The 24,756-nt window shown below is 41.2% G+C and overlaps 1 protein-coding gene across 4 annotated transcripts in view; it reads right to left on the bottom strand.

Moving 5' to 3' along the window:
• The window catches only part of RNF144B (ring finger protein 144B), a 96,050-nt gene that overhangs the window by 41,348 nt on the left and 29,946 nt on the right, over positions 1-24,756 (bottom strand). Inside the window, exons 1-2 of one of the 4 annotated variants that reach the window (XM_063130432.1) lie at positions 14,859-15,170; positions 11,378-11,574 (exon numbers count right to left, since the gene is read on the bottom strand). The exons of 1 other annotated variant lie outside the window; for it this stretch is intronic. In XM_063130432.1, the coding sequence (XP_062986502.1) occupies positions 11,378-11,384 (7 nt within the window). In that variant the 5' untranslated portion in view covers positions 11,385-11,574; positions 14,859-15,170. Of the gene's footprint in view, positions 1-11,377; positions 11,575-14,740; positions 14,829-14,858; positions 15,171-24,756 lie in introns of those variants that run through there. 2 more of the 4 variants (XM_063130433.1, XM_063130435.1) reach the window with 2 other exon arrangements.

Below are 24,756 nucleotides of genomic sequence, written 5' to 3'. Positions count from 1 at the left end.
TTATAAACGTAGCACACAAAAGTACTGACATGACATAGTATGTTCATGAAATTTTAATCCATGTAAACAGACTTTTAGCCCCAGGTGGAGGAAACAGTTGCCATGAGTTCAGTTCGTAGACTCTCAGCACCGTCCACAGTATACTCAGCATTTCTGTCCATTCTGCTCAACAGAAAGCTCTGTTGCTTTGTCCTGGTGATCTCTGACATGGCTGAAGTGCCTTAAACAGCAAAGTGCAAGTCCTCAGAGCAGCACAAAGTCAGCAGAAGATGGAATCTACCACCATCAAGCAGTAATGGCGTCAAAAGCCGCAAGCATTAAATTGCCTTTGAGATGCTCAGCAGGAGGACACTTACTCTTTTCAAGTCACTTCTTTGACCCATCAAATACAAAAAGCTACTCTAGGAATAGCCAGGAGCTGCTGCAATGCTGGAGGATTTTACTTTTTTCATATCATCAGCAGACTGTGATGCCAGATCAAGCTGTTCTGACAATCCACTCAATTTCAAAAAAATGGCTTGCAATGTGCCATGGGGGGTGGGGGACTGCTGTTCCAGAAAACAACTCCAAAGACCCCCTTGGACTGACAGAACTAGATGCACAGTTCCTTTGGATTCTGGCCCAAGTCTCCATTTTATACTAATTTACAATTAATTAAATACACACACTTTTAAGGAACAATAGCTACTGCTGGAAAGAAGATATCAGGCAACTGACAACTTATATAAAAAGATCTAAGAACACTCTCTCAAAGTATCAGTTCTCATCCACTGTATCTTTAAAGCCTAGCTCCAATACTTCATGGTATAACTTTGTAAAAAAAAAGGAAAAGGCGAAAAAACAACCAGTGAAAACATTTGTTTCTCTCTTGCCTCACCCCACCCCCACCCATACACACACAAAGTTCAGTTTGCATAATAAAGTACAGGGAGTAGCCTCTTCAAACAAAGAAGGATTTATTACTAAGGGACTATAGCCAACCAGAATTTACACTGCCAACCAAGCTGTTAATTTTTGCTTCTCTTAGATGTAACCAGAAAAGGCTCATATAGTTATAAGTTGTAGACATTCAAGTTTCACTGCTGTATTATAAAAGAAATTTACTACAGTATATAAGTTAAAGAGCTGCGAACCATGGCTCCAGGTAGTAAAATTTCAAAATTAAACTTACGTGCACTTAAAATCATCATGATATGGGTCCATACAAATCTCCATTCTTCTCCATATTTCCTAACCCAGAACAAAAGACATTTCATCCAAAAAGCCATTAACTGGGGCCATTTTTTGGTTACTACTAATTTTTGTGGCCTAATGAAGGCATTCATGATTGACAATGGTATTTCCTTCTACATGAAAAGGTACTGGTTTAGAATTACTATTCATAATTCTACATCCGTAATATCCATCTGTGATATCCCAAGCACACATGGACTTCTTTGATGGTTCCCCACCCAGAGGTTGGCCAGGCCCAAACCTGCTTAGCTTCAGAGACAGAACTGCCTCAGGTATCTTCAGAGCATTGTCTAGGTAGGATTCTAAGTTTTGTTGTTGTTTATTCGTTTAGTCGTTTCCGACTCTTCGTGACTTCATGGACCAGCCCACGCCAGAGCTTTCTGTCGGCCGTTGCCACCCCTAGCTCCCCCAAGGTCAAGTCTGTCACCTCCAGAATATCATCCATCCATCTTGCCCTTGGTCGGCCCCTCTTCCTTTTGCCTTCCACTTTCCCTAGCATCAGCCTCTTCTCCAGGGTATCCTGTCTTCTCATTATGTGGCCAAAGTACTTCAGTTTTGCCTTTAATACCATTCCCTCAAGTGAGCAGTCTGGCTTTATTTCCTGGAGTATGGACTGGTTTGATCTTCTTGCAGTCCAAGGCACTCTCAGAATTTTCCTCCAACACCACAGTTCAAAAGCTTCTATCTTCCTTCACTCAGCTTTCCTTATGGTCCAGCTTTCGCAGCCATAGGTTACTACGGGGCATACCATTGCTTTAACTATGTGGACCTTTGTTGTCAGTGTGGTGTCTCTGCTCTTAACTACTTTATCAAGATTTGTCATTGCTTTCCTCCCAAGAAGTAAACGTCTTCTGATTTCCTGGCTGCAGTCAGCGTCTGCAGTAATCTTTGCGCCCAGAAATACAAAGTCTGTCACTGCCTCCACGATTTCTCCCTCTATTTGCCAGTTACCAATCAAGCTGGTTGCCATAATCTTGGTTTTTTTGAGGTTTAACTGCAACCCAGCTTTTGCACTTTCTTCTTTCACCTTTGTCATAAGGTTCCTCAGCTCCTCCTCGCTTTCAGCCATCAAAGTGGTGTCATCTGCATATCTGAGATTAATGTTTCTTCCTGCGATTTTAACTCCAGCCTTGGATTCGTCAAGCCCAGCACGTCGCATGATGTGTTCTGCATACAAGTTGAATAGGTAAGGTGAGAGTATACAACCCTGCCGTACTCCTTTCCCAATCTTAAACCAGTCCGTTGTTCCGTGGTTTGTTCTTACCGTTGCTACTTGGTCGTTATACAGATTCCTCAGGAGGCAGACAAGATGACTTGGTATCCCCATACCACCAAGAACTTGCCACAGTTTGTTATGATCCACACAGTCAAAGGCTTTAGAATAGTCAATAAAACAGAAATAGATGTTTTTCTGGAATTCCCTGGCTTTCTCCATTATCCAGCGGATATTGGCAATTTGGTCTCTAGTTCCTCTGCCTTTTCTAAACCCAGCTTGTACATCTGGCAATTCTCGCTCCATGAATTGCTGGAGTCTACCTTGCAGGATCTTGAGCATTACCTTGCTGGCATGTGAAATAAGTGCCACTGTCCGATAGTTGGAACATTCTTTAGTGTTTCCCTTTTTTGGTATGGGGATATAAGTTGATTTTTTCCAGTCTGATGGCCATTCTTCTGTTTTCCAAATTTGCTGGCATATTGCATGCATCACCTTGACAGCATCATCTTGCAATATTTTAAACAGTTCAGCTGGGATACCGTCGTCTCCTGCTGCCTTGTTATTCGCAATGCTTCTTAAGGCCCATTCAACCTCACTCTTCAGGATGTCTGGCTCTAACTCACTGATCACACCGTCTGAGCTATCCCCGATATTATTATCCTTCCTATACAGATCTGCCGTATATTCTTGCCACCTTTTCTTTATCTCTTTTGTTTTTGTTAGGTCCTTGCCATCTTTGTTTTTGATCATACCCATTTTGCCTGGAATTTACCTCCGGTGTTTCTAATTTTCTGGAAGAGGTCTCTTGTCCTTCCTATTCTATTGTCTTCTTCCACTTCCGTGCATTGCTTGTTTAAAAATAATTCCTTATCTCTTCTGGCTAACCTCTGGAATTTTGCATTTAATTGGGCATATCTCCCCCTATCACTGTTGCCTTTTGCTTTCCTTCTTTCTTGGGCTACCTTCCAGTGTCTCAGCAGACAGCCATCTTGCCTTCTTGGTTTTCTTTTTCTATGACTGTTAATGTTAAAATTGGAGCCTGCAAGAGAAAACATACCAGACTAATGTTTAGAGAGAACTAGAGCTGAACTACAGGACTTACATTTACTTAACCTTTAAAATCCTTCCATCTGAAAACCTTTAGAGAGCATGCAAGCACACTATATATAGTTAAGGAACTTTTATTTTATTTGCTTTAGGAAGTTCTTTTATGATTATTTTTTTATACAGTTTAAGAAAATATATTTAAAGATTAATATGCCCAGTAGAATATGTTGGGACGCAAACAAATGTTTCCTTTGTTTAAAACCTGCAGAAGTACATATATTGTTTAAAAGCTGTAGAAGTACATATATTATTATATCACTTGTAAGCAATAAAGCACAATTGTCTGGAAAAAGAATGAGGTGGGTGAAAAGCTATGGTGCATAGCTTCTTTTGGCCATCAAGAGTGCTTCCAGGTAAGGCTCTTTGGTTGCTAGCTCTAGGAGACATTTATCTAGCAGCACCTAAAGATGTACAGAATCAGGCATCTTCTTAAAGAAAACTATCCATTAGAGCTTCAGAAGTTCTTTAAAATGCTAATTTTAGACTCCTATATGCTTCCAGAGCTGGCAAACTAGAGAATAAAAGCATTTTAAGGGCTAGTACAGACGTTTAGCCAAACTCCCTCCACTCGGAGTGTGACAAGACACATGTTTGCGCATCAGGTGAAATCAAAGGAAAGGAGAAGAGCCTTTCAAGGGCTAGTAGGTTGGACACAGATTTTATGTGCTGCAGCATCTACTAGCCACATTCTGTTATGCCCCAGATGACAGTGCAAGCACATAATTGAAGAGATAATACAATGAAGTGGAAAGAAGAGATGCCTAGAAGTATACCACATCAATCACAAAGATCAAACTTTTAATTGAGACATCTACCATACCACCTACTGAAATCAATGAGTAAATCCACTATAAACCAACTGAATCTATAAAGTGTGAGACGGGGCCATTTTAATTGGCCTACCACAATTCCATGAAGATCTTTAATCATGAGCACCTGCACCTTTACACTGTGATAATCCAAACCATGACAAACACCAGCTTCCATCCTCATATTGCTCATCTCTAATTAAAGCAAGGCAGTCAAAAGCACATGTTTTGGACAGAAACCAACATGAGCAGGGGTTGGACTTGATGGCCTTGTAGGCGCCTTCCAACTCTACTATTCTATGATTCTAAACACATCGGAGAGGGAAAAAGCTAAGCATGTAAGTAAAACACTCTGAAAAGTAACATCTAGTCTTAATGTGGAGGACAATTTCTTACAACAACTGATGCTGACATGCTTAGGAGATCTAATGGAGAGCAGCAAAAGCAGGACACAGTAAGGACTACAAACCCAACCTGCCCTGCTACTACTTAAGTTAAGCAAAATCCACTTTAACTTTTAATGAGAAACAGCAGGAGCTCTACAGCATTGTGCAGTAACCATCATGCCTACATTTGACAGAAAAAATACCATCAGGAAAATGAACCCAGCAAACAAGACCAAAGAAACCTTTCATTTGGACATCAGAGCTCATAACATTCCCCAGTGTTTTGAACAGGATGCAGAGAGAGAGACAGACAGACAGACAGAGCTCTTTTCAATGCAAGACAGCAAGATTAAAAGTTAATAAGAAAGTCTAACTACTTGGCAAACTGAGTAGATGTTTGTTAACATTCAGCTACAGTGGCTTCTCATAAAATTATTCATTGACAGTTGTGATACATCCACCTGACATTAAAACAAAAGCCAGAACACAGATATTACTGCTTCAGCTTCTGATTAACTGAAGAGAACAATAATGCCCCACAAAGGATGTCTTAGCTGTTGTACGTCATGCTATGTCGTTTTATTCTAAGGCAATCGTTTTCAAACTGTTCTGCAAAGCCCAAAGTTCCTCAGAAGCTTGTTAAGGGTTCCTCTATAAGATCACTAATGGTAGACAAACTTCCTTAAAAAGATAGCTTGTTCCTCTTATTCACCACTATCAACCTTCTCCTATATGTAGAAAGAGAGGGGTGCTGTGTGGGACACAAGCAGTTCATAGGGACTAAAGGAGAAGACCAGGCAAGTACCCAGTATGTACCAAGTGTGTACACTAAGGCAAGCCCCAGAATCCTTTTCAATGTTCAGACACAGGTTCAGTTATAGAGGCTTTGTAGCAAATAAATCAACACAGAAAGCATTTTCTGAAGGTAGAAAGTTTGAAAGCCACTGTTCTCAGGAGCCAAAACGTGGCACAAGCAGCTCCTTCAAACATGCTACTGCATTAACCTAGTAACTACCATTTATGGGGGAATTACAGCTTTCCATGGTTATTACATGTCCTTCTAAAAAAAAGGATAGAGATGTCTCCTGAGATATAATCCACTAACTTTATTTATTAATTATTTTATTAATTTATTTCATTTCTATACCACCCAATAGCTAAAGCTCTCTGGGTGGCTCACAAAAATTAAAAACCAAAAATACAATATGATAAAATATAATATGAAACATTTCAAAATTTAAAACAAAGTAAAATCACAGTAAAAAAGAAGCAGCAGGAAAAGATAGAAAAACACAATGATGCAGATTAAAAACAAAACAAAACTAAAGAACTAAAAAAAAAGCCTAGGAAAATAAAAAGGTCTTCACCTGATGCCAAAGAGATCACAACGTAGGCAGCAGGCACCTCTCTGGGACAGCATTCCACAATCAGGGTGCAATCATCAAAAGGCCTTCTCCTTAGTGATCATCCACTTCGTTTTATTTGGTGGGGTCACACAGAGGAGGGCCTCTGAAGATGTTTTTAGGCTCCAGGTAGGTATATATGGGAGGAGACAATTCTTTGGGGGCTTTTCTATATGAGGCTTTTAATCTGCACATTTACTGAGGTTCCCTTGTTCCAAAATCAGCCTATATATATATATATATATATATATATATATATATATACACATACACCTTTATGTGTAGGTTGTCTGCTGTCTCATAAATTCGGGCTCACAGTCTTAAGTATCTCAGTGCTACGAAATATTTCTAAAAAGTTAAAATATACAATGAAAGTTTAGACACAAACCTTTCAGGTTAGATAGGATCAATCATGAATCTTACATTTGAGAAGGTAAATCCTTCTCAAAATTGGTTAATGAAACCTAAACCTATAATTTTTCTCGATATCTGCATATCAATCATTTTGATGTACATACCTTACACAATATTTTTTGCTCATTAATTGTTACATGAAAACTTTAAGTACACATTTGACTTGGAATAATACTGTCTCACACTTGTTCATTACTCAACTCTATAGCCTAAGTGAGAAGGCTTTAAGAACCTTTCTACATGAAGCATTTATTGTGCGCTCATGAGTAGTTTACTTTACCTGATGTCATTATCCTCAGGATCTCTCCCATTTTTTGGAACCATTTTAGCAGGGAATTCTAAAGAGAATTGCCCAGTACTTCCATGATTGGCAGCATGAAACCCCAATGTATTTGTGCAATTCTACTATACCACAGTGCCACCTAGTAGTTCATTTGACAACTGTTTTATGCCAGTTACTCAGAATTCATTGTGAACTTGCATGTGTCTTTGTGTGTCTTCCCTTTGATAGAATTACTACTTTTTATTTATTTACATTTTCAAATTCTTAATTATTTATCATTAAATAGTTGGCATTTGCATTTCATAATAAGAACTCCTATACTGTTTTAAGAGAAGTGGGTTAGCAATGTCTCAATAGCCTTCCCGGTAATTTCAATGAAGCAAGATCAGCTATTTCCTTAAAACCCAGGACAGAGCAAAGCAGTCTCTGTCCTATAACCAGGCCTAAAGCCAGACTGAAATGGAGCTAGATAACCCACTTCCAAAAAGCTCTGGAATTGAGGAACATCACACACGCCAGCATCTTGCCCAAAAATGGAATATTGGAAAGTGGCCAGAAATTACCCAGTACGGTGGGGTTCAGGGAGGGTTATTGTTTTTTTAAAGAAAGAAAAGGAAAAAAAAACAGCTCTTATGCCAGTTCCTTTAGGCAAGATGGAATCCCTATACTTTTGCTCGTGAAGGTATATGAAGCAGGGCTTTCAAAAATTATCAGAGCAATTGAACAAGTTCATATGGGAAGAGACAGTCCTCAATACAAGATACAGCTTTGAAGGTCGATACCAACACTTTGAATTGCTAAGGAAGTCCAACACAGTCACATTTTACTTCAAACGAAGAAATTTCTCAAAGGTGACGGAACTGGTAAAAAGGAAGTTGAAAGGGAAAGTCAAGAGCGTCAAATATGTCCAGAATGCTTAGGAATTACTCAAAACCACACAAATAGAAACACAGCTAGAATGCATACTGTGTTGGGGATCGTTATGAAAAGAACTGAAAATAAAACTGCCAATATCATTATGCCTTTATATGTGATCACATTAGAAATGCTGTGTATAATTCTAGTACCACACCTCAAAAAGGATACTGTAGAGCTGGAAAAGTTGCAACCTAAACGACAAAGTGGATAGATCAACTCCACTATGAGAAATGGTTACAATATTAGAAGCATTTTAGCTTTAAAAAAGTGACAGAGGGGAGACATAATAAAGGTGTATAAAATTATGAACAGTGTGGAAAAAGCCAATAGAGGTTTTTCTATCTCTCTCATAATACTAGAACCCAGGATCATCCAATAAAGCTGAGTGATAGCAGATTCAGGAGAGAGAAAAGGAAATATTTCTTTACACTGCACATACTTAAATCGTGGAACTTGCTATCACCAAATGTAGTGACAGTCACCGCCTCCTTTATGAATGACTCATATCATACACTTCTAAATGCTTCTTCATTATTCCCATGACTACAGCAGAGGAACAGAGACAAAGCATTAAACCAGTTCTGAGTTTCCCAATACTGAAAAGTCAATACTGCTAAGTGGGAGAGAGCGTGGGTACAAAAGCTCAGCACAATCTTTTTTAGCATGGAAACATAAAGCTTGAACACTAGAGGCATTCAAGATGCAGCTGGACAGCCATCTGTCAGGTATGCTTTAATGTAGATTCCTGCATTGAGCAGGGGATTGGACTCAATGGCCTTATATGCCCCTTCCAACGCTACTATTCTATGATCATGCCTGTCTGTGATTGCCAGCTCTTCCATCCTCAAAAGGCACGAAGGATCCTCCCAAGCAATGCCATCTCCAAAGCACTGTAAAGATTCTTGCAGCAGTCAGAAAGCTTGCCACAATTAATCACTAAATTTCACTCCTTCATAGCATCAGAGTAGAGATTTCCTTTCCCCACTCACCCCGCCCCGCACAAATGGTCTGGGCTGCTGTAGCTTAATTACTTCTCTCACCAAATCTAATGGAATCGTTGACTTTAACTTCAGAAGGATGAGAAGCGTTCCACTTGTCCAACACAGAGGGATGCTTAACAAGAACGGTGCATTCACTGTGGCCCAAATCTCATAAATCTTTATATAAAAGTTATATAAAGAGTGCAATGTTAACCATGACAGTGCCAAGTGTTGGTTGTGGGATTATGGGAGTTGTCATCCAACACCTCTGGAGGACACAGTGTTGGGGAAGGCTGCTCTCGAGTAACAATGCTATTAGGGTTAAAGATGTTCACGTGTTTACAGACTTAGAACTCGAACAGAACACACACAAAATGCATTTATTTAAAGCTTTAGACCTTACTTTGTTCATATGGTACTTCCTGCACTTTTCAACTATAAACATGCATCTGTTTTTGTTGTGATCATGGGAGTTTTAGTCTAGGGCTTGGTTGTGTAAAAATTTGGAAGTAATGTGACTCACAAAAAACAATTCTATGAGTGCCTCTACATTAAGGGGGGGAACCCGCATCCTTATTGGGGGTTTTCCGCATTTATGACTGGCTCCTTTAGATGGTGTCCATGTGATTTTGAACTGAAAACTTCCCCGCTTGGTAATGCCATTCTGTTCAATGAAATAGAGCCATCTAGTGGCAGAGTTATAGTGCTTATGCTGGCTTTACATGCTGGGGACATACCATGATAATTTAAATACTGCATTATCTCCAATTATTTTAAATGCTAGATTACTGGGGAAAAGCACAGGAGATGTCCTGGAAGTTGACAGCATCGTGTAACGGGCCTGCAAACTTCCACCAGTAGCCAGTCACAAGCGTCCAATAAATTGCTCATGTACAGAAGCTCAACAAAATCACAGAAATTGGGTATTTTGGCAGTCATGCAGTCAAGTGCATCCAGATTAGGGGCTACGTCCAGCAGAATCATATCACATATGTCTGGTGATCTTGGCTATATAATGTTTAAATTAAAATTTATTATTACACTTCCAATACATTATTACACTACAACATTTGTAGTAAACATTTGTAGTAAAATGTTTGTAGTAAACATTTGTGAACACTGCAAACTTTCCCAGTGATTCAATAGCACTCAAAAGTGTATTTTTAATGCAACTGAGACTCTAGGGGTAGAAATTCTAGAATTGTGCTCAACTAAGCCACTACAGAATAGAATAGTATCTTGTAGCTCTAGATTTAATGCTTGTTGAAGAATACTTGCCTTCTTGTTCATGATCAGGGCAGCTGGCTTCTCTTTATTTGGCTTTTGAAACTTATTTTCAAAAAGTACAAACAATATTCTTATCATATCAAACTCCAATAATCAGAGGCAGAAATACAGGACCAATCTAACAAGCCACCTAGAAACTCTGTGAACAAGTAATATAGCAGATGGTAGAACCTAGTAGCTTTTTGAAAAATCATCAGGACTATAGCTTTCTTTTTAAAAACAGACCAAATTTCTAAAGCACACTCAGGGAAAAATCCAGACCATTACAGCTTATCACTCATAAGCATCCATGCATTCCAACTGTCAGAGTTATGTTGTGATTCCCTGCAGCAATTCCTGCCTGGCCTTCAGTCCTTCTCTTATGTCCCTATTTACGCATGCCTCCTTCCCTATCTTAATTCTGGCAAATTATAAAATCTGAAGGATTGCAAAAACAATTAAAAAAACCCAAAACAAATCACCCATCTCTGACAAGATGCAATTGGCAAATCTGCCCCAATCCTCAGAGATGTGAAAACCGGGGGGTGGGGGCGATGTTCCCCCCCAAAAAAACAAAATTAGAAAAAGTGAAAGAATTGAACAACTTTGGATTACGATTTATTTATTTTTTAGAATTTAAGACAATGTGTTTATATATCGAAAGACCAGAGATGTAAAATACCTGGAAATAACAATGCCATGAGGGATTTTTTTAAAAAAATCCTCTCTGTAAGATTCCCAGCATAGTTATTTTTTCATTCCTTATTACAATCATTGATCTAATGGATCTTTCACTGGTAGACATTTAGGGATGTTACAAATCATGCTCAGTTTCCCAGCATGTGAGTAGAGTCACCATATCATGGAAGAAAATGTACATTCTTGACAGTTCGGGTTTTGTTCCTCAGTCCTGTGATTCTGGGCTTGCTCTGGATTGATGCTGTCGCAGTCAGTTAATGTACTTCTAATCTAAAACCCACATGTGAAAACAACTGTCACCAAATGAGATAGAACAGCATGTGGGTTATCCTACCTATGTTTCTTTTTTAAAATTAACTTTGAGTCTTGGATCTATAGAACACACCGCCATTGTTTTTAATAAAGTCCTCAATTGGACCTCACTATTAGGATATGCTGCTTCAGCTATAAAATCTTTAAACTGCTGCCAGTAGAATAAACCCTCTCTACCTAAAAGAAATGTAGTAGCCTGGGCATGGGATTGACACCTTCACTAGAGACAATCTCTCAAAATGAACAAAAAGTAAGATTTTATTAATGGAAGTGATTTTAAAAAGTGAAAAAATGTCACTCCTCAAATAATATGTTGATATTGCTGAAAGGTTCTTAAATATGGTTGCTTACCATTCATAAGTGAAGTCTTCCCCCGAAATAAAATCTCAATGTCTTTTCCTTCAAATGAGATTTAGAAATTCCCCTAAACTTCCTTACAAACAGGAAAAGACGCTGCACAGTAGTCTTCCTCTGCCTCCAGTTCTTCCTGCTTCTTCTGGCTTCTAAAATGATTCAGATGTTTCAGGGACCACTTGCTGAAGTTCCTCCTTGTCACAAATTAAATAGGAATTTAAGGTATGTTACATATAAACTTGGTTTGCTCATAAAACCGTCATGTTTGTTATATTAAATTTAAAAGTATAATTTATTCAGAGAATAACTGAATTTTTTCACTGAGTTTAGTTTCAAAAGTGTTTAAATGTAGTAATAATTTTATGAGCGAACCACGTTCTACATAATACAATATATGTTCCTAAAGCAACCTTCCCTAGCTTGGTGCCCTCCGGATGTTTTGAACCACAATGCCCAGCATCCCTGACCATTGCCCATGCTGCCTGAGGCTGATGGGAGTCCAAAATATCTCAAGGGTTGGAGAAGACTTTCCAAAGGCAACAAAGTGACTTTATATCTGTAAAGAACGCTATATGAACTGCTTATTTTTCCATTTCCCCCCCCAAAAAAATTTTCCCCCATGGCTTCAAAATTTCTTGATATTTTACATTTCTAGTTCTAGGTCAGATTAATTCAATGAAGCTTAGTAGTTGCATCTTTTGCACCCCATAAATCAGCCTGTAGCTTACCAAGAACAAGACAGTACTTCAGGTCTCAAAATACTAAAGCCCTAAGAGTTTCTACAGTTTTGATTATGGATTTCACCTTGTGGTTTTACGCCTGGTGGCCATGTGGTGTGGAATTTACTAATTCGCTCCGGCATACTTCCACTGAAAACAGTGGAGTAATAAACAAGGCTCAAGGAAACCAAAAGTTCATTCAGGGGTGAAGAGACAACAAGACACACACTGCTCAAGGAGAAAGTTAATGGCAAGTGACATTTCTCAAGAAGAACAAATACATTCCACTCAGTTTGCCTTAGAATTGTGGAGAACAGAACATGATGATGCCACTATTAAAAAAAGATAGAGAGGCTCACTGCTTCTCTCACTTCATAGAACCAATGAGTTGGAAGGGAACCAATGAGTTGGAAGGGGGCATTTAGGCCATTGAGTCCAATCCCCAAGTTTAAAGCATTCTTCAGTGGTGGCTTGTCCAGTCTCTGCTTGAATATCTCCAGTGACGGAGAGCCCACCACTTCCCTAGGCAACTAGATTCATTGTCTGACTGCTCTGACAATTAGGAAGGTTTTCCTGATGTTCAACCAAAATCTGCCTTCCTGTAATATAAGCCTATTATATCGTGACCTGCAGCCATGGATGATAGAAAATAGGGTTGTAGCCCTCTTCTGTGTGACAACTCTTTTAGGTACTTGAAAAGTGCTATCATATCCCCCCTCAATCTTCTCTTCTCCAGGCCAAACAAACCCACTTTCTTCTATCTTTCCTTAAACGACTTAGTTTCTAGCCCTCTGATCATCTTTGTTGCCGTTCTCTGAATCCGTTCCAATTTATCTGAATACTGTGTATTCAGATAAGTGTGGCATGCAGAACTGGACACAATCTTCGAGGTGAGGTCTGACCAGCACAGGGTACAGTAAAACTATTACTTCCTGTGATTTAGAAACTACCCTTCAATTGGCAGAACCTAAAATTGCATTGGCCTTTTTTGCAGTCACACTGCTGAGTCATATTCAGCTTGTGATTAACAACACCAAGATCCTTTTCAAATGTAAGCAAATTACAGATAATTACAAGAACACAAACTTGCACTACATTCACAGCAAACCAGCTCTGAGACCTTCACCTTTCCAAAGCCTTTGTCAGGTGATCAGAGAAGTCATGTCCTGCTTTCTGCTGATTGGCTGCAGAATAAAGCACAGTGGAAGCTACAGAACACAACAGGCTGCAAGTAAAATAATAAAAAAAAGATCTTGGATACCACACAAGGAGTAACTGACAGATATTTTTTGTCATGTCAACCTCAAGCCAGCCACTGAGAACTGCCACTCTACAATCACAGTTCTAAACCCACAACATTCAGCTTAAAAGGGCCATCGAACAAGCAACATGACCGCTTCTACACACCATCAGTTATCAACAGCCCTGTGCAAATGGACAAGCTGGATAGAACTGAACACATGGGAGGATGGAGCACTCACCTGCAGGCCCAGGTTCTGACCCCCGGACAGATAGTAAATCCTGTGCAGGAGCCTACACAAAGCATACCTCCAATGCAGGTAAGCTCTAAACACATAGTCTGTAAGCTGCAGAAATGGAGGGTATGAACCACGTATTCAGAAGCTATAAACGTAGTAGACACCCTGTACAGAAGTTATGATCAATGCATGAAGGCCATAGGTGGGACCATCAGATATGATACCAATTCCCCTCTTCCCATATGTACATTTTTTTCTAGCCAGTTTGACTATCTGCCCAAGGCTAAAGGTATATGTGGCATAGGGCAGAACAGAAATTCCGAAAGTACAGACCCCAAAAGCACCAACAGAGAAGACATGTCTTCAGAAATAACTCTGACGCTTATTGCATGGAAGACATGCTACACCATGTCTTTAAATCTTTTGGAATATTTAACTGGAGTTCAAGCTATTACAACTGACCACCATTCACAGGCAAAGTGTGAAAGCCACTTTCTACTGACATCCCTGTATAAAGACACTGTATACAAAATATCTAGATATATCTAGACACATAAACATGAGGATTTCATTTTATGCCTAAGATAATGAAATAAACTAGAAGGAGAAACTAGATGTATTACACATTCAACATTTGCCAGCATTACATGAGGAATCCTAAAGTCTTAAAACAATTAAAGGAAACAAATGGTTATGTCCCCATAATCTGGTGTATTTCTCCCACATAAGATACATCCGGAGTTGTGTCACCAGTTACATGACACAAGCAGATTAAATGTATACATTTTCAAATAGATCCTCCCTTCAACACCTTTCAAATCATCCTTTTACAGAAATGTATACATTTTCAAATAGATCCTCCCTTCAAATCCTCCTTTTACAGAAAGAACAGAATCTACGTTTCCATTTGGAGTGGGTAAGTTTATAATAATCTTAAACCATTTGCATTTCTGCTTACACACACACAAAATGAGTATTCTCAGTCACATCTCACAGTGTTTTTGCAATGCTGTACTGATAAAACCAGCAGCATTCTTTCCCCCAAAGAACCTACTACATTGTTACGGCGTTAACATTGGCATTTAATATCTAAGAAACTCATTTTTGGCTCAGATGATTTTCTAAGAACTACTATGCTGACAGGTTACATTAAAATCACATACCCAAAACGAGTTCTGACTGTTTTAGCTCCCTTTTCCCTTGAAGCACTGGAAATGAACATTACATGGCCCCTGATTTAACAGCTCCTCCTGTAGAGACACACAGGTCATTCCAGCATACCTTGTCAAAGGAGCGCAGGATTTACTCCCAGACGTTTGACTCTCCAATAGCTCCACTCACACTTCAGTGCTTCCAAGACATGTCACAGCCAGCAAAAAAAAAAGCTCAGGGTCTGAAGAAACATGTTTCATTTCTCTCTTTCCTCCCTTCTCCCAGCATCTGCAAGCTTTACACATTATAGATCTGAAAGAGAATTCATATCCCCAGCCTCTCGTCACTCGGAAGAAATAAGCTCCTCCCCGCTGTTAGGAACATGTTGCCATTATCTCTTAAAACACATGTCACCACACATATGCAGTAGCTGTAGGAAAGCTACACTTATTTATACAGGAAGCTCGAGCCCCAGCACTTCCTACTTCCCATTTCAACTGCAGGTGATTGCTTTTAACCCTCCCTAAGCCTGGCCGATACATACCACAACTTGCTTTGTTGTTAGAAAAAAATAAATTTCTTTCTGATCTCTGACAGGATTACAGAAGAGGGCTAGCAAAATGCTCCAGGTCTAGGTGTGGCTAAAGACTCCAATCCCATTTAAAAAAAAATCATACGGCCAAAAGCTGCACAGACTGTGTTTAGGGTTGCTTCCTTTTATTTCCAGCAGGCCCCTTTGTCTTTAATAACTGTATGAAAGGAAAGAACACCATAAAGGACAACACCTGTGGAATTTCTGCATGTGACAAAGCTGCCCAACCAGAAACAAAAGGTGACAATCCTATTCATTGTCAGATAGGGTGGCTATATGAAAAGGAGGAGAGGGCTCCTGTATCTTTAACAGTTTATTTATTTATTTATTTATTTAAGGATTTTTATGCCGCCATTCAGCCAAAAAAGGCTCTCATGGCGGCTTACAAAAGTATTTCTTGACAGTCCCTGCCCACAGGCTTACAATCTAAAAGACATGACACAAAAGGAAAGGGGATTGGGAGGGAGGAGGAGTTGCATAGAAAAAGGAGTTTCAGCAGGTGTCATTTGTATGTGTGCTGCACCTGGTGAAATTCCCTCTTCAACAGAACAGTAAAAGCCCAGGAGCCCTTTATGTTGTGATAGAGAAGGAATTTCTCCAGGTGCTGCGTGCATACAAATGACACCTGCTGAAATTCCCTTTTCTATACAACTGTTAAAGACACAGGAGCCCTGTCCTCCTTTCCATATGAAAAGGAGGACAGGTCTCCTGTATCTTTAACAGTTGTATTGAAAGGGGAATTTCAGCAGGTGTCATTTGTATGCACGCAGCACCTGGAGAAATTTCCTCTTCATCACAACAGTTAAAGCTGCAGGAGCCCTGCCTGCTTTTGTATCTGCTCATTCTAAAAGCTCCATCCGATGAGCATTTTATTGCACACTCATTACTGGGCACTCACGGAGTTTGCTCAGGTCCCTCACATGATGTTGTCTGCCTCTCACACGCCTTCTACCCCTTCTGGCCTTCCTTGCGCGACAAAAAAAAACCCTCATTAAGTCAGTTTTTTTTAAACTCGGAATTGCTGCTCTCTCCTGCTGTGTGCAGGAGAAGCAGCTCCATTAGAACAGCGGACTCAATGAAAAATTTTGAAAAGAGGAAGTAACTGAGGAACAAAAATGCAGATGGAGAAGCTACGATAGGGAGTGTGTTAACTCCTGGTTAACTCCTGCAGCTTTCACTTTTGTGATGAAGAGGGAATTTCACCAGGTGCTGCGTGCATACAAATGACACCTGCTGAAATTCCCCATTTCAATACAACTATTAAAGATACAGGAGCCCTGTTCTTTTCATATGGTCACCCTAGCTAAAGGGGACTGACTTCCTTTTGGTGAAGAAACTATGACAGGTTCATGCTTACTTCTAAGCAGACATACAGAAACTTGGTACTTAGGATGCTATTTGAAAGTGCTACTAAGTGGCTCAGGCCTGCTTAATTCTGAGTAGAAGCCTTGTCTTTTTTACTTGTGAGTAGGCTTTCAACCAATAATAATCAAATGTTGGCCCCATGCACTCTGCCTTTGGCCCCACCCACAGACGGAATGCACCCCCCAAGACCTTTCCCAGATTGGAATTCAGCCCTCAGGCTGAAAAAAGTTTCCACAACCCTGCATTAAAGCAACTTTATTTTAATTACATATTCTGATTTAATTATTGTGGCTAGACACTTGTGTTCCTAACTAAATTTCAATAGGTAAACTGTTGTGTATCTATAGGGAGGGGCATCTCTGCTCCTCATTCTACAGTTTGGAGGTTCAAAAGCATACCTCATACACATGCCTAAAGTTCCCAGTGCACAACTCAGAAATTCATGTTGGAACTTGACATTAATGGGAGATGAGGCAGCTGTGGCTTCTCTTGTCTGCCTGTTTCCATATCCTGGGTTGGATTACACCTTAATAATGCTTAGTGTGCACCAATTCAAATCAATGAAACAATTTAGTCATGACTAATTTGAAATAACGATGATTTCAATGGGCATACTCAAAGCATGACTAAATCTCGATCCAGCCTCCTACTTTCACCTGTGAAAATAGAGGCATACTTGTAAAAAACAACAACCAGACTCATATGAAGGAGCACTCTGAATCCCATCCCCTTCATTATTACACACTTCCCTATTAAATGTTGACGTGGTTCACATACAACACTAACCCATGGTTCATTCTGGGTTGTCAAGATGCCAGCTGCACTAACAAGCCAGGAATTGTTAACAACCAACGACTCAAAAAGAAAATCCATAGTTTGTTTTGGGGTTGTCAACTCTGAGTTGTTTAAACCATGGCTGAATTCAGATGACATGTTAGGCAACGGGTAGGGGAATAACACACTCACCGTGCATTACTTTTCCTGTAGTTGTCACATGACATGTTGCCCCTACCCCTATCGCTCGGCTGAGAGTCCCAGCATCCTTCTGGGCTGCTGGGGCTCCTTCCTCCCTCCTCCCGGCCATATCCTATCAGCCGTTGCAAGTTCTGCCAGCTGTACAGGAGCAGCCGGGGGGGTTTCAGCCGCTCCTGCTGGAGAACTCTGTGGGCAATGGAATAGTGCACTTGACAGAGGGGGAGAGCCTACCACACAACATTTTAATTGATTATTTGATAAGCAATGGAGCAGCCTGTTGTTTTTCTGCATTGCTTAATTAAAAAAAAATAATGTACTGTGTATTGTGTGTGGCCCCCCATGACACAATAATCAACTCAACTGACAGTTGCCTCCTCCTCCCAGCCCCCGTTGTTTATCATGTCATCCAAACCCAGCCCATGGGTCGTCATTGGCTGGATTCGCACGATCAGCATGTCATGTCAGCTAGCCCTGCTCCCCCTGGATTGGAAGAAGGTGTTTCAGGTGAACAATCAGAAACAGACTCTGAAGTAGAGGAGTCGGCACCAGAAACAGGCCAGCCTGTACCAGCAGGGGACAAAGCTCTCACTGGCTCTTCACCAGCTGGGAGTGAACTCTCTCCAGAGCTTATCTCCTCAAGGTCAAACAATACACAGTCAGTGGGAAGCCAATATTCTTCTGAAGGGGAGGGCACGGAGAGGTTAGCCGATCCTAGAGTACGCTGCAGACCTGCCATTTGCTTAATTATCCATGCCGTGATTTGCTATGTTGTCCAAACCCATGGGGGTGTCTTCTAACTGACCCCAAAAACCCCACTATAAGCCATGTGTTGTGGGGTGGGTTAGAAGCCACCCCATGCCATATACCTGATTTGGTTGAAGCAGCAACATTCAGCGCAGGTAATTAAGCAAATGGCAGGTAGGCAGGGGAATCAACCCATACTGTGTGGTTTTCCCTGCTTATCATAGAATCATGGAATAGTAGAGTTGGAAGGGGCCTATAAGGCCATCGAGTCCAAGCCCCTGCTCATGCAGACTCAACCGTTATGTATTATCCCAGAACCTCAAATGCTGAGAAAGGAGCTGAACCCCGAAGAACAACACTAACATCATTTTGACAAAATATCCTTAAAAGGCAAAAAAAAAAAAAAAAAAAAGAACAAAATAGGAACTGGTTTATCAGAGACAAGCAATGGTGCACTTAGGTAATTATATAGGCTGGATGCAATGGTCTTACTTTGGGAGGGGGATTTAGATTGTTCATTTGCTTCAAAATAGGGTTAGCCAGTCCTGCTGCTCCTGCTCATTATTTGAATGTTGTTATTATTATTATTATTATTATTATTATTATTATTATTATTATTTATTTATTTATTTATTTATTTATATAGCACCATCAATGTATATGGTGCTGTACAGAGTAAAACAGTAATTAGCAAGACTCTGCCGCATAGGCTTACAATCTAATAAAATCCTAGTAAAACAATAAGGAGGGGAAGAGAATGCCAACAGGCACAGGGTAGGGTAAGCAGGCACAGGGTAGGGTAAAACTAACAGTATAAAGTCTGCACAACATCAAGTTTTAAAAGCTTTAGGAAAAAGAAAAGTTTTTAGTTGAGCTTTAAAAGCTGCGATTGAACTTGTAGTTCTCAAATGTTCTGGAAGAGCGTTCCAGGCGTAAGGGGCAGCAGAAGAAAATGGACGGAGCCAAGCAAGGGAAGTAGAGGCCCTTGGGCAGGCGAGAAACATGGCATCAGAGGAGCGAAGAGCACGAGCGGGGCAATAGTGTGAGATGAGAGAGGAGAGATAGGAAGGAGCTAGACAGTGAAAAGCTTTGAAGGTTAACAGGAGAAGTTTATAGTGGATTCTGAAGTGAATTGGAAGCCAATGAAGAGATTTCAGAAGCGGAGTAACATAGTCAGAGCGGCGAGCCAAGAAGATGATCTTTGCGGCGGAGTGGTGAACAGAAACCAACGGAGAAACAGAAACCAGCGGAGTGGTGAACAGAAACCAACAGAAACCAATGGTGGTACTGGGGTTAGGTACAAGAAAAGCAAGAGTATTTGGAGCATATGTATTTCCCCCCTGCTTCTGTAAACTGGCCTCCAACCCTGCCAACTGTAACAAGTAAATATGCCACAGCAGGCAAGGAGAGGGTAGACAATAGGAAGAGAGAGGCCTTGGCAGCCTTATTTCTTCCTGCAAACTGGGACTTTACATGCAGAGTAGAACCTATAGCCTTAAATATTCTTCTGACAGCTGGAGAAACATGTATTTACCATGGCTAAATACCCAGGTTTTCCATCCAGCTATAATAGTTTATAATACTAAATGATGTGAAAAATACATCTGTTTTTATGAAAAGCTAATTTTGTAAATCTGTGGCAAGCGGTGAGAAGTTCAGTGGGTGCAAGGAACTCACTGGAGGCTTATTGGCTTTTTGTAATGTTTGTATTTATTTACAAATGCATTGTGGATAGGTGGAAGCACAGCTGAAACATTTTGACAGGCAGCCAAAGTCCACTGCTCCCACATCAGAGCTCTAGGAAACAACAGCCAGTATTTCCAAATGCTGATAATTTACAGAATCCCAGACTCAGCTCTTTGTGGTCCTTTCTATACCTAAGGATTATCCCGGGAAAATGGAGGGATCGTCCCTGCCTGCTCCAGGGATCCTCTGTATGTCATTTGGATGCACAGGGACAGTCCCAGGATAAATGGCTGGTGTAGACATGCCCTGTGCCTTTTTTGGTCTCTCTCTTTCAAACTGCTATCTCTCCCCTTCACAGACACCTACATTACAACATCCATAGCAAAGTGGGGGAGAGAAAGGCATGTCCTTTTACCAAAATGGTTCTCAATTCCCAAAGGAGTCTCGACTACTTCCTAGTCACTGTGGTCCATTTAGGAGCAATTTCCCTAACAACGTACACATTTGCCCACCTTGCCATGTCCATTAAGGCAATCCCCAACAGTACTTCTGGCTCCATTAACCCCCTCTCATCCTCCCACACCCACCCTGCAATTTTACAACAGTAAGCACCAAGTAAGGTTGTGCAGCTCTTCTCTCTGCCCAATCTCATCCCCCAATTTTCCTTTCCGAGTCCTTCTCCAGCCTTTTGCTTTTTCAACCCCTGTCCCCTTGGCTAAACTTGCTGCCTTTTTAAGCCTTTGCCTTTCCTAGGCCTCTGGTTTTTGCTTTTTGTCCTCACCCTTAGTTCTTCTGCCTGTTCTCTCCTTTTTCTAGGACCTGGGCTGCTTAGCCAAAGGCAGCCACAAACCCTTCTGCCTGAATCATCATCATCATCATCATCATCATCCCACCTTTTGCCCAATGCTGGGCCTCAAGGCAGCATCACAAAATTTAAAACATATACATTAAAAACCTATAAATAGAGATATACAAAAGTTAAAAGTGTATTAAACATATTCCAATATTAAAACATTTAAAATGACAATTTTAAAAATTCCTTGACACAGACGGAGGTCCAGTTTTTGCCTGCCTCCTAAAGCACATCAAGGAGGGAGCCAGTCTAGCTTTCCTGGGAAGAGAGTTCCAGAGTACTGGAGCAGCCACCGAGAAGGCCCTCTACCGCATTCCCACCTGGTGTGCCTGTGATGGTGGTGGGACTGAGAGAAGGGCTTCCCCTGAAGATCTTAAAACACGGGCGGGCTTGTAAGGGGTCATACAATCTTTCATATAACCTGGACTCGAACTATATAGGGCTTTATAGGTCATAACCAGCACTTTGAATTGTGCCCGGAAACAAACTGGAAGCCAGTGGAGCTGTTTTAACAGGGGAGTTGTATGCTTCCTGTAACCAGCCCTGGTCAGCAATCCAGCTGCAGCTCTTTGAACCAGCTGAAGTTTCCGAACACTCTTTAAAGGCAACCCCACATAGAGCGTGTTACAGTAATCCAATCGGGATGTAATTAAGGTATGTGTCACTGTGGCCAGGTCCAATATCTCTAGGAACAGGCGCAGCTGGTGCACTAGGTTAAACTGTGCATCCAGGCTCAGGGCTGAATCCAGAAGTACACCCAAGCTGCGGACCTGTGTCTTCAGGGGGAGTGTAACCCCATCCAGCACAAGCTAAATCCCTATTCCTGATCTGCCTTTCGACTGACCAGGAGTACCTCTGTCTTGTCTGGATTAAGCTTCAATTTGTTTGCTCGCATCCAGTCCTTTACTGCCAATAGACACTGGTTTAGCACAAAAGCAGCTTCCTTGGAATTGGGTGGAAAGGAGTAGTAGAGTTGGGTGTCATCAGCGTACTGGGGATACCACACCCCAAAACTCCAGATAACCTCTCCCAACGGTTTCATGTATAGTTAAATAGCATGGGGGACAAAACCGAACCCTGAGGGACACCACAGGCCAACAGCCAAGGAGTCAAACAGGAGTCCCCCAGCACCACCTTCTGGGTTTGCCCATCCAGGAAGGAATGGAGCCATTGTAAAACAGTGCCTCCACGTCACATCCCAGCAAGGTGACCAAGAAGGATACCATGGTTGATGGTATCGAACACTGCTGAGAGATACAGCAGAACCAACAGGGATATACTCCCCCTGTCCAGTTCCCGGCGAAGATCATCCACCAAGGCGACCAAAGCTGTCTCTGTCCCATAACCAGGTCTGAAGCCAGATTGAAATGGATCTAGATAATCTGTCTCATCCAGGAATCCCTGGAGTTGGGAATCCCCCCTTTCTCTAACATTGCAACAACTTAGCCATTCACTGGCAGAGATAAGTGTCTTGCAATGTGGAGCAATTGTTAGAAGGCTGGGGGAAATCTATATAAAGAAAGAGAATTGCTCAGGAAAGAAACAAGCAGCAGACTTGTTTCAAGATAGCTACACTTCCCATGCCTGAATTTACATAGTGGCTCCTAACAGTATTTTTTAGGGTGCTCCACATTAAGAATATATTTTGTGTCCCTTCTCTCTCATGCATACACAGGAATACACCATACCTAGGCACTGCTCACCTCTCACTGGAAAGCATTTGCATTAGAATTTATTTGCACCCTGTTCCTATATAAAGATTTGCATTCTTGAAGAGGTTTGGCATGCAACTATCTACACAAAATAGCTATTCATGAAAGTCTCATATCCATGTGCATAAAACCACTCCTGATCAAGCCTTTTTTGAGCACCAGCCTGGTAGTTGTAGGTGAAAAGGAAGTGCATTTAAATGAGCACATGCAAGGGCATGAGTGGGCAGCCCAAGAAAGGAAGCCCCTTCTTCTACACCCAGCACAGAAACACAGTGGACTGCTGTAGGAGAGAAGGAACTCTCTTGTCCTTCCTCTGCAGCCATCAGCTGGCTAGGAAACATTTTGCTGGTTAGTAACTTGTCTGGGTCTATTTACAAGGCTGGCTTAGATGTTAAACAAAATGCTAAATGCATATGGGTAATAAGGAGAAAGAGTGGCATTTAAACGCATGGTATTTGTGCTCAGATTTCTCTAAAATATAAATGTGTATACCCTCCTCCCTCCACAGCTGATCTGCATGAAGGGAGCTGGGAAAACAAAGATGCACGTGCATGTCTATGTGAATGGTGTGAGAGAGTGGGGTAGTCACAGTCATTTTGGCCTCTGGCCTCTTGCAGCCCCTGTCTTGCCAGTGGTGCTTTGGTGCCATGAGGCGCCTGGCTCCTGCACTTGCTTTCCTTCCTAGCATCTACACGGGAAGGAATGCAAGTGCGAACTTTCCCTGCGGCGCTGAGGGGGAAATGAACAAGGGAGCAGGAACGAGGCAGCCAGGAGGATGACAAGAGGCCGGGTGCCCGAACCACCTCTCCTCCCTCTGACCTCCCTCTGGCTGCCCATTCCTTCCCCCCCTTTTTATTATTTTTATTATCTGTATCTGCGCAGATAACAATTTAAAAAGGGGGGAGGAACAGGCCCCATTCCTCTCTTCCCCCCATTATTATTTTTATTTATTTATTTATTTATTGCATTTTTATACCGCCCAACAGCCAAAGCTCCCTGGGTGGTTCACAAAAACTAAAACCATTCAAAGTATAAAATACAGTATAAAAACATGTTATAAAATGCACATTAAAAACTGATTAAAAACATACCATACATGATTAAAACATTCTTAAAACATTCTATTATTATTATTATTATTATTATTATTATTATTATTATTATTATTTTCCATGGGGCACAGGGCTCTCCTCCTGCCCTTCCCTATCCAACCCAATCAGGGGGCGCCATGCTCTGTGACAAGCCTCCGCTGCCAAAAAAGTTGGGGTAACTTTTTTCAGCAGAGTTTCTGGGGTTTGCCCCCATACGGCTTCGCAATGGCAGCTGCGTCATGTAGATGATGTGACACTACTGCGAAGCGACCCCGGGGCAAACCCTTCATGTAGACAAGCCCCCACTGTTGGCGTACTGCCCCAGGAGGTTTCCTGAGTGGCAATCCAGCCCTCAGACTCCACATGGTTCCCTACTAACCCAAGTTAACAACACAAAAGCACAAGAGCAGATGGAAGGTATTTTTTAGTGTCATGTTTGACAACTGCTTCAGAAGCTTGTCCTGTGATACCCCCCACAAACGCTTTATCAAACGAGGCCTCAAACCAAAAAGGAGGAAAAGTAATTTTAGCTACCCACAGCAGCACCATCTGTGAGATTACAAGATGTGTACAGTGGGGAATCCCTGAGGAATGTAGGCTGGGTTGGGAGAGGGAAGACAGGAGAAAAGATTGAGGACTGGTGGGGGAGGGGGAGACAAATATATGCCGAAGGGAAAGTACATGCTATGCGGGGCTACTGGATTAGGGAGTCAGAGTGCTTTTTGTAAGGAATGGAGATGATTAACTGTGTGTGTATATGCATGCACTTGCACACACAAACACATGCTAGTTATAATTCAACAGTATGAAAGATTCTGTATGCAGCTTTTTGGTACATTTACAATCTGTGGTACTTCCCAACATATAAGGTTTATTTCAGTTTGTTACCAGAAAAATCAAAACCATTGCCTACTCCTATTAAAGCAATACTGTTGCTCTGCAGACTTGAAGTTTTAATTATCTCCTTGAGCTAAACTGTAATTAAGCTTTCTTATGTAAGGTGTTTAGC

This window comes from Elgaria multicarinata, chromosome 7 (assembly GCF_023053635.1).
Source record: "Elgaria multicarinata webbii isolate HBS135686 ecotype San Diego chromosome 7, rElgMul1.1.pri, whole genome shotgun sequence".
Taxonomy (NCBI): Eukaryota; Metazoa; Chordata; class Lepidosauria; order Squamata; family Anguidae; genus Elgaria; species Elgaria multicarinata.
This window is presented reverse-complemented; position numbering and strand designations above follow the sequence as displayed.